Source organism: Dendronephthya gigantea, unplaced genomic scaffold (genome assembly GCF_004324835.1).
Source record: "Dendronephthya gigantea isolate DGI-Jeju-01 unplaced genomic scaffold, DenGig_1.0 000019F, whole genome shotgun sequence".
Classification (NCBI taxonomy): Eukaryota; Metazoa; Cnidaria; class Anthozoa; order Malacalcyonacea; family Nephtheidae; genus Dendronephthya; species Dendronephthya gigantea.
Genome location: NW_021163029.1, coordinates 1,977,850 through 1,993,686, shown reverse-complemented (window position 1 = coordinate 1,993,686; position 15,837 = coordinate 1,977,850). Strand labels below are relative to the sequence as shown.

Sequence of the window (15,837 nt, the reverse complement as noted above, 5' to 3'; positions counted from 1 at the left end):
GATTGGGTGACTTTTTTATGATTCAACTCGTTGTAAAAAATTTTGACCCGTACAAAGTCCTTGCTGGAAATTTGAAGAATAAAAAATAAAAAAAATTTCATATTTTAGTTAAAAAATAGCGTCATATTTTAGTTCCACATGATTTTCTTTCGTTGAAATGATGATTATTATACTAACTCAAAATCAAAATCTGTCTCTGTATTGTTGCCAAATTTTTTCCTTTCCTTTTTATCCTATGAAGGAAAGAACACACGTTCGGCGGCCCGTCTCAGGAATTTCATTTTTATTTGTGCACGGGGTCGCAAAAATTATTCATACCCTGGCTTTTGATGTCAATGTAGACTTTCCTAATGTGCGAAGAAAACTGCTTTGCCTGCAACATAAAATATAGCATTTCCCTTGTAGGCAAAGTCACCAATGCCTACCAATGTTATGTTGCCAACAAATTGTTCACATGAAAAAAGCTAAAAGCTTGATGTGATGAATTTGTCAACATGATTTTCTCGTCGTGAACACGGTAAAGGAAATCTTTTTTAAGATAACGACCCACTCGAGGCAGGCACCTAGCTCTAGTGGATAATTTATACGGGACTACGCTAGCTTTATAGTACAGCAGAAACGATCGAGCACCTCTCTTAACATTTATGATTTATGATAATGGATCAATATTATATAGTTATAGGAAGAATTTAAATTTATGACCCTTAACGCAATACAATCTATAAATGTTTAACTTACTGGCACGGTTGCGGACATTTCTTGATGCATTCAACTCCGTCGTGTTTAAACCAGGTACTGACTGCATTGATACAATCCACTTAAAAGAGAAAAACATACGCGTTAACACTAATGTACTGTGCAAGTCAGTATAGACGATGTATCGAAGATTTTCTACACACTTACTTTTTTCTACTGTGCAAATATTTCTCACGTGAATAGCATACTTTGCATCAATGCAGTTACAAATGTTTAGTTGGGTGTTTGCCAAGCACGATTGCATACACGCCTAAATGTATGAAAGATGGATGGAGGGTAGGAATGAGGGAATAAATTTCCTCATATTGTACAATGAATTAAAAATGTAAAATTGTTTTCACTATAGACCTCTAAACATTTGAAACTATTTGGGTTATTTTCTAGTACATAGAGAATTTATTCATTTCCTGTGTCACTTTATTATGAATGAAGAATTAGGAATGAATTTTATATAAATCATACCTTTACAGAATAGGTTTTAACTGAGCCATTTAAATAATTCCTATAAATATTGTCCTTAGCAAGGAAAGGCAACGCATTACAGCTGCCATTCTTAAATGGATCCACTCTAATCATAGTCTCCTAAAATGAACGAAATGTGTATTGTATATTATATATAATTTTTTTACGTAGCATGTATAATATATGCATATGTCATATATGCTGTACTTGGCAATAACAACTATTTTTACTTTTTGCGCTACTTTTATGACAACTGCTTTCTGGTCTTTGTAACAGATGAAAAAGAATGGATAACGTAATTCATATCCTGACCTTTCTGATGGCGATTGAGGAAGAAAATCCTGGAGGAACAGTGATTCCCTCATAATAAGGAAACGGTAATTGCTTTGCATTGTGAATTGTGATGATTGCCCCAGCTTCGTCAGTCAATGCGTCCACGTATTCTTGCTGTTCAATATTCAACTCAAGAATAAGGCCTACAAAATCATAAATATTAATTAAAATGGTGAACATATTATACATGGATTTAATCCAGATACCGCGTGATGCTTCGAACCTACCATTGGAAGGCCCAGGTATGGTTGTTTCAAATATGTCCATATCTTGACCTGTTTGATTGACTCCGAAATTGAATGTGAAACAGTTACCGTATTTCCAGTTCCATGTTTGTACCCAAAATTGTTCAAAAATACTGTAAGAAAAAATTGAGCATTTCAATAAATATAAATTATAATTATAATTAACTTTAATTTGCATGATGGGACTAAATCTTCATGCTGTATGGCTACGCCACTAGCTCTAAACCCAGACTAGATCAATACAACCAATCTTGTACTATGATGTGATAAGACGAACAGACTCACCCACTCTTGCAATCAAATAAGCTCCACGTACAAGACGTAATAAAATTATGGAATTGATGACCAACTCTTCTTAGATCTTCTTCGTCATGTTTCGACGCAGCCATGACAACTAATTCTTCAACAATCAAATATTCATTGACATTGATATCCGCTTTACTATCGATATTCTCAGCAAATAATTTCTCAAAACCTTTGATCTGGTTTTTGATAATTTTCTCCAGACTGGAATTGGCCATTTTATTGTGATTCCCGCCGCCGAAATGCAAAACAGTCTCGTTAATTGATGACATATTCATAATTTTTGATTTGCGAAATTGATTGAGGTTACAAACTGTCACCGAAGGAAAATCGATGTTCTAAATAGAAGGTTTAAATTTTCAATTAGTATAGTTATCATCCTTGGTCTTCAGCCTATGTTCTACGACATTTCTCAGACCTTATGAAATACAAACCTTTTCATAAACAATATCCACTGTAGTTTTAGTTGGCTTACTGAAATACTGGTTAATCAAGAATATGAACAGATAGATAGTTATACCATAGCAAATTGCACATATCAAAAACCAAAGGAATCGACGTAAATAGCCATCAGATAAAGTTGCCTTTGAAATCCCACCAAAGCTCGTGTCTGATGCAAAATCTTTCAACAGTTTCTTGAAGTCATTATTGCAATTTTCTTCTGCTGATTGACTGGAATTGTTTTCTTTGGGTCTCTTGCTGAGCACCTCCACTGTTAAGTGTAGAGTGAAGAAATTATAGCCTATTACGGCCTGTTTACCCCTGCAATTTTTGCTGGGATTTTATGTGCGATTTTTTTTCTTTTGATAGATAGGAACGAGTAAATTAGTTAAAGATGTTTAAATAGGAGCTCGTTCACATCTATATATAAAAACTAGCGCATAAATCGCAGCAAAAATCGTATGTTTAAACGGAACTCGTAATCTGGAGCACTTTAGATTCTGTCATGCAATAATTAATCGCCAAAATGCTCGTCAATGCATGGTTTCAAAAAATAATGATATCAATTCATCTGTTGATTTACTGAGTTTGTAAATTTTTTAGGGAAACTCCTTGAATAACTTACTTCCTGTTCATTGGCCAATCAGAATGGCTGCAGAAACAAATTCAAATTTGATTGGTCAATGAAGTGACAAATTGCGCGAATGCAATTTTAAATTTTAATCCATATAATCAGATGTAATTAAATAAAATAGCTGTGACAAATTAATGCGATACAAATGAATTTCAACTGCTAACTCACGCGACTATGCGAAAAGGCAGCACATTTTGTCATCCTGAATCCTGTGTAATTAGTTTCAGTTAAACCGTTCGATATTCAAGTTGAATTCAAAGTTGAATATTTTTAACAAGTTGACTAAGTAGAGAGCCGCGAGTGCAAATATCTTTTTTTAATCTATATTCGAGAAATATACCAAAGAACGGTTGCCCCGGTAACCAATAATTTGCTACGCGATAGACCGTAACACAGATGTCGCATTGCATAATGCTGGCTTTTCCAGTCCTTTCCTTTGATTGCCTGTGATAGGAATCAGTGAAGTCGAGGGTTGAATATTCTCAAGTACATATATATAGCCAATTGATCTGAATGTTCTGTGAATTTCTAGCTATATTGTATTACTCGCAATAGTGTGCCGGCTTTCTCGAGTCTCAAGTGGATATAAAAACACTTCAATATAAGAAAGTAACTTATTTATACTTGGTGATTATGAATTTAAAATTGTTCTTGAAACAACGTTTTTGATGTACTACTATAAGGACTTTTATTTAATAAAGATAAAATATAATTCAAAAAGTGCATGATGCTATAAAATATTAAAGCACAGTCTTGATTATAGATGCTATTAAACAAGGAGATTTTACTTACTTAATGTTTAAATGAAAACTTATTTTCAATGGATCAACAATTGTTAAAACTACATCCTTTTTAAATTGTCCAAATTATACTGGAGCAGAAGTTGTAATACATCCGATTCGGAGACCAATAGTTTTATTCCGATTGATATCGGAGCCTCCGAAGTATTAGCAAATTGAATCATTCAATTAGTCTCATAAAGAATGCTCATTCATAATTCAAGAATTTACCGCCAATCGTAACATGTTACGAAGAATGACAATATGGACCCGTATTACTCAGACGTCATAAACACAAGAATTGTCCTCCAAATGCTCCCCTGCCTTTTTAAAAGAATTGTTGTGCGATTGATAAAGGTTCATGTACCTTTATGAAGCTTTATCAGTAAAATCGCTACCCGTATTTTAACATGTTTTAGATGACTACTACTGTAATGCCATGTGCGAAGGATCTTATATTTATTAATTTATTTTATTCTTATATTTTTTATGTTTCCCAAAAAGCATACTTGAAAGAAACATACAAAGAAAAATATAGTGAATATGCAAACAAAAGAATATGCATGACATGCACAATGTTCAACTTAAGTCTCAAGCAGCAGCACTTATTTGACGAAATTATACAATTATATGATTAATTTCATTATATGAACATGAGTGTTGAAAAAAATTATAGTGTTTTTTACGCCACCAAGAAAAATCGCATTTAAACACATGTAAAAATAAGATATTTTTACGTGTAAAAATATCATTTTCGCAAGCCACTCAAAAACCGCGTAGGAAATATGTTTGAACAAGCAAAAAATCTGTTGTAAAATGTTCCAGTTTTTTAATTTGTCTTATAATTTGTTCATATAATAAACAGAATATTACATGGTTCCTTGGAAATATGGATTTATTTCGAGAGTTGAAGTGGATATTGAAATATTCGTCCTAGGATTGTTTCTCGAGTGGGTGCCACGAACATGCCATATATAAGACCAAAAATTACGCGTAAAAAGCTCAAGCGAAATAACAGTAGTCCGAGTGAACGCCTGAGCAGGTGTCTTGTTATTACTATTTACCACATTAACGGGTAGAAATTTATAATGCATGTATATTCTATTAGCTGTGGTCTAACTTGATACATCACATCACCCTGTAACCCCTTTACTTACATCGTAATATGTGGATTGGGCGACTTTTTCATGATTCAACTCATTGTAAAAAAATTTTGACCCGTACGAAGTCCTTGCTGAAAATTTGAAGAAAGAAGGTAAAAATAAAAAAATTGAAAAAGAAGATTGTGCGTCATATTTTAGTTCCATATAACATTCTCTGATTGAAAAGATTATTACATACTAACTCAAACTCAAAATCTGTCTCTGTATCATTGTTAATTTTTTTTCTTTTCTTCCTGTGGAAAAAAAAAGTTTACCGGTCCGTTTCAGGAATTTCATTTTCATTTTGAAGTCGCAAAAATTATTCATACCCTGGCTTTTGATGTCAATGTAGACTTCCCTAATGTGTTGAGTAAGCTGTCTTGCCTGCAAAACAAATAAAGCGTGATTGTGCGGGAAAAATAACTGGTCTCGCTCACTGTCTCGCTGTAGCCAATGTTACCAATGCTATACCAAAGAACTCGATGAGATGAAATAATTGTCAACATGATTTGCTCGTCATAAACACGAGGATGAAAATCCTTTTTGACTTAAACACTCAACGCAGGCAGCTGACCTATAGCTCTATACGTAGTGAACATGCACATGCAGCCAATGCGACTTATAATTATGGTCGATGAATAAATTTATAAAGCCAGTGACGTCGCCAGTATCGATAAATGGGGTGGACATATTCATATATTCTTGTTCACAGACGGTTGAAACAATCAATTTGAAAAGAAATGAATAATATAAAACACGAATATATGAATAAGTCCCCCACTTATCATGCTGGCGACGCCACTGTATAAAGTTCGAGAGGCTACGCTGGTAGATAGGATAGCACCTTTTACCTAACTTTATTGACACATTTTACTTAAAAGAGATAAACAAAAATATACGTTAACTGCAAGTAAGGTGATGATGTAGCTATCGCAGATGTTTTACACACCTTTTTTTTTCTTGCGCGTCTTTTTCACGCGTGAATATCATACTTGCCTCACTGCAGTTACAAAAGTTGCGCTGGGCGTTTGCCTAGCACGATTGCCGGCACGCCTAAATATATGGAAGAAACAATGAAGGTTGTCTTGATCAATATTCCTTTTAAATACATTGTTAGAGATATCGACGAAAATATATGTATTTAATTTTTTTGTATAATTCTTGTAACATTGTCGGATACGATGATTGGCAGCCAGACAATGAATCCTTTGATTGTCTATGTTGGCAGCCTTTTTCAGCAAGAATATTGCTTAACGCAAGGTTAGATTTTTTCTAAAAGTGCATGTGGTTAACAATTTGGCTATGCAGGCTTGTCCAGGTTTGCGGGTTTCCGCATAATTATTGTGTGTACACTAAAATTATTTTATCGTAACAAGCCACGAGCACTGAAATGTTTAAAACGTCAAAAATGTAAGTAATCTAGTTTTTATAAATTTCATTCTCATGTGACAAATTCATCAAAGACAAACTAATAGAGTTATAGGGTATAGCGTTTATCCACACAGTTCCGCGATTTAAGTTTTAGTCTCTCTAGCTGGTGAACATGCAATATTCGAAACGCATCTAAAACAAAAAGTATATAAATTTTCATAAATTTTTCAGACTTTTTAGATCCGAGCAGCTGTGTTTAGCACTAGTAACCAGTGAATTCTGCATTGGAAAATATCGAGGCCCTGTCCACACGATGCCGCCGGAAGAATTTGAAAACGCAACCTGCAGCGTATTAATAAGGACACATTGTCGATTCAACGAAGTGAACGAACCAACAAGTTTTCAAACAACACGAAGATGAAGATTAACAACAAATGATTAGTGTAATGTACCACTTGAGTCTGGGTCAAGTTACAGTATTTTTCTTGATGACAAGGCATTGCTAGTTATGATGATACATTAGGAAAGACAACAACACCTATTTAGTGACCTTTATTTTCACTAACAATTGTCTCCTCCAAAATACTTTTATTAAAAAATTCATTCAAAGGTGAATTTGACTCCACTGATTGGCGTCTTTCATTGACAACAGAAACATTAGCGCCAAGACCAACCCTAACCATAAGCACAGGTATTGCCTATATAATTTTATGAAGTTAAACAGCTTTAGGGTATTTTTGCAAAATATACATTTTCATTGTTTGAGGAAGTTCTACTCGTGTTTTGAGTAATCTCAACTAACTACTCAAAAAATTCAGTCTATTTCACTTTTTCTCCTGCAGATTAATTTCACTTTTTTATTTTGAGTAGATTAAAACTCGTATTTTTTATTAAAATCTCTTCAGAAAGAGAACTCAAAGAGTGTACTGTGCTCATCAACGAGTATAACTTGCGATAATGAAATTACTCAACTACAGTGTTCGTATTACAAACTCAAAGAAATGACTGAGTAAAGCTGAAATTTTTCTTCAAGCGAAGTAAACAAACAAAAATGTACTAAAATATTGAGAACGTACGGTATCAACAATTTATTGAACAAAGAATTTATACTGTACACATTACACATGCTTGAGACTTGAGTCAGTAACTATAAAATCACTTTACTCTAAAAAAATTGAGTAGAGCTGGCATGCTGTTCAATTTTACATTTGCAACTTAATCTCAATATGGAAAGATTTTACCATTTTATGTTTGTTTCTGCCCTAGCAAGCCTGCAATGCGAAACTCACGTCAAGCGCTAAAGGAAATTTGGAGAGGAAGAGCAAGAAAAAAATCCAAAGACATAATTAAGAAGATCCAAACAAAGATGACATCCACAAATATTATTAAGAACACGTCTCAGCCTTTTTCCCAGGCTCTTTGAAGAAATTCGCGGACAAAGCAGTAAGCGAGAAACCTCCTCGAGCACATCCGCGCTTAGTGCTTTCTCTGCGAAGTACTTCAAAGAACCTGGGAACGAGGCTGAACCAGTGAACTCAAATAAGACTGGAACGCTCACTCTGTCGGAAGTTTGAAGCCAAGATGGCGGACACTGAAGCCCACTGAAGCCCACTGAAGCCTTTCTTGTAGGTATGATCCAGGCCTCCGGCGCGGAGGTAAATGGCGGCAATTATGATTTTCCTTTGAAATTTCCGCGCCAGAGGCCTGGATCATACCTACAAGAAAGGCTTCATGATCCGCCATCTTGGCTTCACTCATTAATGAGGGAAAGTCAGCGAGTGAGCGTTCCAGTCTTATTTGAGTTCACTGGGCTGAACCAGTGAACTCTATACAACTGGAACGGTAACTCCTGACTTGAAACCAAAAAGATTTTTCTGAGTTTTGAGAAGAAATACCTGATGGCAAACGTTGGGCTGTGTGTCAAATTAAAGCTATTGAAAAGTTATGTTTAGCGTAGGAATTTCAAGACTTGAACTACAAAGGAAATATTAAAAAAAAAACAATTACCCACCGGAAAAAAACGGGGAAATTTGCAAATATTTTTTAGATATTTCCCTTTAAGATAAAGTCTCGAAATTTCTACACGAAATGTAACTTTTTAATAGCTTTAATGTCATATACGGCTCAACATTTGGCGTTAAGTATTTCAGCTCAAAACTCAGAAAAAGTAAAAAGCAATGGCTTCAATTTCCCCCCCTGAGTTATCGCTCCAGTTTGTTTACAGTTCAATGGGCTGAACCAATCCACTAATACTTCCCAATTTGAATCATGCTGAATATTTATTGCCATCGCAATTTCCTGTGCTCTTCCTGTTTCGTATTTAGCTATAAATTACAATTTTGCTCTCGAAATTATTCTTAACTTAAGCGTTCACTTCTTCTAAGGGTATTCTGAAATGTTCAAGTGCACTGGGTTAGTGGCAGCAGGAGTATTTGTCATTCTCCTGAATTTTCAGGGTAAGTGCTATTTTAACCCTATTTGTACCAGAAGTGGGCTGAACATCCTGCGAGTCATTCGGATAGTCGAAATGGATTTTTTATGTGAAGCATTAGCATAGTGAAAGACATATCTGCATGTCCCGCTGTAAGTTCAGTGGCGTATGATGAATTCACTTGTTTATCAAAACAATTTCCAAGATTTAGGTTTGCGTGGTATACTCACTTCCTTGTTACACAATTCGTTGAACTCGAGTTGTTTACCTAATTTTATACACGTTTTATAAGTTTACTTTAAAACATAGTAATGTAAACCTAGGCCTAGCCCTGTCTGAAGGTCAAGACTCGTCGTTAATTAGTATAAATTAACTGCATTCCACAGTTGGGTTTTCATACATGAAACCTATGCCTACCCAAAACATGGAAAACGTTAGCCCAATCCTTGCCAAGTGAGAATTTTGAACAACCTCATCAATAAGAAACTAAGCCTTTTGCTGAAGTACTAAATGCTGTTCATACATTCATGTGTTGCCATAGCAACAGTCAGCTTGATTTACAGTTTTTTTGCGTGTACGGTCGTGTCGTATGTGAAAAGAAAACTATGGAACTGCTGTGATCGTGCAAAGGCCGGTCATCACTTTCGAATTCCGTTACGTCGTGTTTTTTTGGACGTATACGCATGTCGTTGCTAACTATTTCGGACGTATGCCTGGCGTGCTATGGCACAGAGTAAGTAAAAGATACGCACAGAGCTAGAACTAGTTTACCCACTTTTTAGTGCACATGGTCGGCAAGTGCCTGAGGTTTGAAGTATATTAATCAATTCCTCAATTCATCTTAAGTGCGTAAAATGCCATATATATGACGATATCGTAAAGCTTCAAATATTGTAAATCGGAAATGTTTGAACAAGAGATCCAAGCCATTTTGAACATTTCAGGCACTTGCCGAGCATGCGCAGTTGGTCAACTTGCTCACTCGCCCCAAAAAGTGGGTACAAAAAACGCTATATGTAATTACTATTCACCAGGTGATCGTTCCAGCGTTACGCTATGGTTCCAGCTCTGTATTTATTGTTTACCCTGTGCTATGCCAGCGGATTACAGAGAATTTGCATAATGGAAATTAGCTTGAAAATTGCAAGCTTACTACGTTACTAGTAAATGAAGCAAAAGTGAACAGATTTTACTTGCTTTAAAAAAATGAACTACATTGAATATAAAATTAACTATCAGTACATATACGACTCAAGCTCGCAGAATAACTTTTTTATTGTATACACAAGCGCTGGATAAAAACAACTTTCAAATTTATTCGTAATTTGAACAATAGTGAATAAACTTTTTAAAAAAATTCAATAATTTAATTCCCGCATCGTGTTTTTTTCCAATGTTTTGTTACAGAAAAACAGAAACAAAACCATATAATTATTTTGTAAACCTAAATTTTTTAGCCTACCGTTGAATGCATTTATTTCAAAGTTTGTCGCCCTCCCAGTGCACTTTGGTGTACTTTTATCAAGGAAAACTGGAATTCCATCGTCGCTTCATAGATCTTCATGACAGCAACACCTGACAGGGACCTGATTTTATGAATTTCAGCGTTTTTATTCCTATAACTATAAGTTTACAATGCAAGGAAAATGCAAAGTTGTTTGCGTTTATTGATGCATCCGCTATCGAACAGCAACGTATCGCGGACTCATTGACCGAATATTTGGCGATGAAAAGTTTTAAATAATACTTAATAGAATAGATGCATAGGGTTGGATTGTGTTGACGATTTGGTGTGTTTTCTCAGGCATAAAATTAATTATAGAACAATTTAAAATTAAAGCCAACAACAACTGCAACACTCATTGGATCAAAGCCGTTGTTTAATAATAAAACACATATTTTGTTGAGCTAGCAACTAAGGCTGCTACCGGTATTTTTCATTTTTTTCAGTTGCTGCTGGTTACTTTTTAAAACATGTGAAGACAGGGAAGTGTATTTACGCCACAACACTGTTAGAAAGTAGTGGCAACTGGGGAAAAGTTCTTTTTCTTGAACTTTCCAACAGCTGTCTAGACGACGCTGCTCAGTTTTGTAATCGTGCTAATGGAGCCATGTTTAATCTAAAAAGAAAAGGATGTCTCTATGCAGCTTATAAGTTTGGTAAAGGAAAACAACTTTATATGCTTTATCTTTACGTCAGCGACAATTTAGACCTTTCTGCTTGTGCCTCTCATCGTTCTATAACCCAGACGTCTTGGGGAGGTTTATCCACATATTACAAAGGCTACAAAGATAGCTTATTTCAAACCTGGTGTGCAGTCTCTCAGTCAAATAGCGCCCTTAGAAAAGAAGGAATAGATCCTTACATCCGAATGACGAAAGATTGTAACGAAGATGATGATAAACGTTTTAATTTTGGTAAGTTTTCTAAAGACTATTTTGTAGCCCCGAACTCCCGTAGTAATAACTACAATCATACCATATTTACCTAATTACCATTAGGAGACAAGAAGTGCCTAAAAAATATGTAGTTTTCACTGCTCTTATATGCGCCGTTTAAGTTAGCTGTGAGAAAAAATTGGATGCACTGCACCTTATGCTAGCAAACTGAGACACTGCTCTCGGAAATGAAAGATAGACAAGGATATTTCTTTCCTTTCGATAAGACACAGCACAAACAATGTAATTATATCTTAAAGTATAATTTCACAGTTAAATTAACTGACTTTAACTGTACGAAATACTATTTAAATTGATAGGTTCAGTGACATGTTACGGAGAGATGGTGAGGAACGCCACTTGTCCTGAGGCCAGCACTTCCCCAGGACATGTTAAGCAGTACATCATGGTCACCACTGCATCTTACCGTGGATTGTCAGACTCAAAGACATGTGGTTTGAGTGATGATTATAATTGTACAGTTGATGTAACATGTCTTGTTAGGAAACAATGTGATGGTCAACATGAATGTAATATAACTGTGAATGAAACCTTGTTCTCTGATGATATGTGCCCTGGATTGAAAAAATATCTTTACTTTGAATACCGATGTTTTAATGAAGTGAAACCTTTTAACAATGTTTGCGGTATGTATACAGGCATGTGTAGTGACTACAATTATATATAGGCACAGCACTAAAAATGGCATACGAAATCAAGACCACAAAATATTTGATCATGTTTTAACGTTTTCTTCAAGGATTTTCTTGTCTTGTAGTTCGTGGCATATCTTTATCAAATTCATCTTTGCCAAACGAAGGTATTGTACAAATTACCGCGAATAATTGGACCAGGAGTGTTTGTGCAGGAAGTTTAACAAACAAAGCCAATGATATTCTTTGCGTTCAAATGGGATACAAAAGAGCAGACTCTATTGTTAATACGCCGGTTCTACCAGATTCTAAAGATGAAATGTTTTCTGGAACCATAAACTGCAATGATGATGACAACGACCTATCTTACTGTTCGTTCAACGTTACCGCCTCAAGTTGTTCCCAGTTGTCATACATAAAATGTAAGTTTAAAAGATATAAGATGAGATACAAGAAATCAGTTGAAGAAGTGGAAATGAAAATATGACGTAGAGGTTTAAAGGTAATAAGCAATTCATGCAGTCTCCGTTTTTAGGTCATATTTGTAACAAGCCCCTGTTAGGAGATAAAGAAAGATTTTCTGATTCGTCATTCAATGCCTCAGTTTCTTCAGAACATAACAGAGCTTCTGATGCTAGAATATCCAGTGGTAGTTCTTGGTGTGCTCCTGTCTCAGATGGTGAACATTATCTTCAAGTAGATTTTAAAAAACTGTATTCGATATATGATGTCGCAACATTTAGTGACGGTACTAGTGCGAAATGGGTGAAGACGTATATCTTGAATTATACCACTGACTTGATAAACTGGAAACAATTTCAGGACGCTGGGTTTCAAAAGGTAGTCGCTATAAATCACCATATTAAATTTCAACGTAACGTCAACTTATATTATAGAATTCCTGCCAATTAATTACACTTTATAATCTTAGATAATTCAGGGAAACAAGAATCGTAATGACGCAGCCATAACAAGTTTAAATGGCATACCAGCAAGAGCGTTACGGTTTATTCCGTTATCATATGAAGGTCAACCTTGTATGAGAATTGAGATCTGCGGCGAAAGTAAGTTGATAAAATATAATCTAATTACGATCTCTCACACCATATAATGTTCTTCAGTTCTTGAGTCGAAAATTTCTATAGTTTTAGGAGCCGTTGGTTTCTTTGTGAAACATGTTAAGACAGGGATGTGTGTTATCGACACAGGAGTTGTGAAACATTCAGGCCCACTTTGGGGTAGCTTGTCTTTTTTGGAACTGTCTAACAACTCGTGTTTCGACAAAGCTGCTCAGTTTCGGTTTCGTGATAATGGCGCCATGTTCAACATTAAGAGAAAAGGATGTCTCGCTGCTTATTTTAAAATAAATTTTGGTTTCTATCACGACATTTTTTACCTTTACGTTCCCGCTACATCAATAGGATTAGAGTTTTCTGCCTGTGCGTATGACCCGGAAAGGGATATCTATCGTCCTATAACCCAGACGTCTTGGGGAGGTTTATCGATATATTATAAAGGATATGAAAAAAGCTCATTTCAGACCTGGTGTGCAGTCCCTAAAACAAATAAACAACTAGATCAACATTATGGAATTGATCCCTACATTGGATTGACAACAAATTGTAATGACACTGAGGATAAACGTTTCATTTTTGGTAAGTTTTTACAAAATTATATCTTCTCTTTCAGGAAATCCTATATATATTTATATACTCTAATGTTTCAATCCCATACCAAGGCAAAGGAAAATAATTATCGTCCCTGAAGGCTTTATCAGTTTGAAAGATCTAGTCTTTCAAACCTTTGTAATAAAAACAATCGAGACAAAAAAATTAAAAGTATGTCGTTTTAGGTTCAGTGACATGTTATGGAGAGTTAGTAGGGAATATCAATTGTCCCAAAAATCAGTACATGGTGGTCAAGACTGCATCTTACCGGGGATTGACTGACTCAAAGACATGTGGTTTCAGCGATGAATATGATTGTACGGTTGATGTAACATGTCTTGTTAAGAAACATTGTGATGGTCAACATGAGTGTAATATAGCTGTGGATGAAACCTTGTTCCCTGATGATTTGTGTCCTGGATTGAAAAACTATCTTTACTTTGAATATCAATGTTCTAATAGCAGTAAAGATTTTGAGAAAAAATGTGGTGCGTATACAAGTTTACCATTTAAAATCTTACCGCAAGTTTACGATTGATTGCATTATCATATGAACATTATGAAGGTCAATTATGCAAGCTGAGCATTTACATCTGTGTTGACAGTAAGTTCACTTTACCGGCACGATCTAATGTTCTCAGTTAAGAGGTATGTTATTATGGAAGCGTATCCAAAAACTGCATCATTCATCTTTCAGCCATGTTTCCAGATCAACCAAGAAACCTCACCGTCACAAGCATCAAGTCTAGAAATGCTAAAATATCTTGGATTGGTCCTCAAAATGAAGGATATTATGGTGTCTCACTGTTTAGAATCAAACTAAAGAAAGATAACTTCCTTGTTCTGAATACTACCACAGGAAAGATTTCAGAATATCTAATAAGTAATCTCACTCCGTACACAAGATACGTGTTATCCGTAGCTGCTGGCAATGTGAAAGGTTTTGGAGATGAGAAAATCACTTCGTTCTTAACATCGGAAGAAGGCAAGAGTTGAATTAATACAAATACAATGAAAATAACCGTCATATATATATAGAGAGCGTAAATTTAATCACGTCGGTGTGTTGTTGACGCGCCAATGAAGTCTAAAAAAGTTGGATGGAAACTAAACAAAATCAGTTGTTTAGGAAAATCACATTGAAATTATAAAGGACTTGTTGTCTCTTTTTGCATTTATTGACATAATTTAAGATAGAAACCGAAACTTTTATAAAAGAATGTTATTTTTTAATTATATACCTACAAACCTTGATTTTTGTTCTTTAGCACCAAGTGGTCCTCCATTAAACATTAAAACCACATCAAGAAGTACATCATCTTTGTCTTTCATTTGGGATCCTCCTGAAGAAAGTAAACAAAATGGCGTCATTATCGGTTATGCTGTGTGTGTTTTACCATCAAAAAAAGGGGGTTGTTTTCAGACAGTTACAACCAGTGAAAGATATTGGATTATCCGAAAGTTAAATTCGTCAACTAAATATTACATTCGTGTTCGAGCCAGTACCAAAGCTGGTCATGGAAACTACAGTGAAAGTAAAGGGTTTTTCACAAATGGAAGTAAGTATAACTAAATAATGCATAACGCAGGACAAGCGTTATAATTTGTTTTTTTAAAGTCCAGAAATGCAGGGATCTCTATAAAAAGAATATAAACCTAACACCCTAATCAACTGCTTCTTACATACAATACAGAACCCACAAAAAAAGCGCTAGAAAGAACATCAAGTACTGTAACATTTTCAATGGAAATACCAAAGACATTCGCGTGAGTATAAAGCCTGCGATTTGGTGAAATCTGTACATATTTTATAGACCACACACCAAGTATGCTTCATGCTTTTCTAGTTAATTTCATCCCCAGCAATGCAACTTTTATTTAACGTCAAGGAAAAAGCTGAGGAAGATGGCTGATACTGCTACTATATAGGATCTTGATACAATTTGTTTGGCAATTGTTTACTTTTAGGTATCTTTATGTTGTGGCCCTAAAATTAAAAAACGGTAAAGAGCCTGAATCAACTGATAGTTTTATGAACAATAACTTGGTGACGTATGCAGAGGCAAGAAGGTCAGCTGACCCGAAACCTTATATCGCTGCAGTATTTACGCCAAGCGATATCGATGAGCGCATGTTTATACTTGGTGATGGTAAAAATACAAGTGATCCAACGTCACCAAA

General features: G+C 35.2%; 1 protein-coding gene across 1 annotated transcript; it reads right to left on the bottom strand.

Annotated features, from left to right (window-relative positions):
* Positions 1-312: 312 nt before the first annotated feature.
* On the bottom strand, positions 313-5,601 carry LOC114521052 (acid-sensing ion channel 1C-like). The gene is made up of 11 exons (XM_028541439.1): positions 5,533-5,601; positions 5,425-5,479; positions 5,111-5,187; positions 2,534-2,581; positions 2,082-2,437; positions 1,779-1,909; positions 1,531-1,694; positions 1,219-1,338; positions 904-1,006; positions 739-817; positions 313-373 (listed from the first exon to the last, which is right to left on the bottom strand). Exons 1-11 carry the CDS (start codon positions 5,599-5,601, stop codon positions 313-315), a joined length of 1,263 nt encoding a protein of 420 aa, XP_028397240.1.
* Positions 5,602-15,837: the final 10,236 nt, after the last annotated feature.

Coding starts and splice junctions, on each gene's coding strand:
- LOC114521052 (XM_028541439.1), bottom strand. CDS start 5,601: ATGTTGACAATTATTTCATCTCATCGAGTTCTTTGGTATAGCATTGGT. Junction 5,188..5,424: donor CATTGACATCAAAAGCCAGG/GTATGAATAATT, acceptor TCAAATTTTCAG/CAAGGACTTCGTACGGGTCA. Junction 818..903: donor TATTTGCACAGTAGAAAAAA/GTAAGTGTGTAG, acceptor TTCTCTTTTAAG/TGGATTGTATCAATGCAGTC.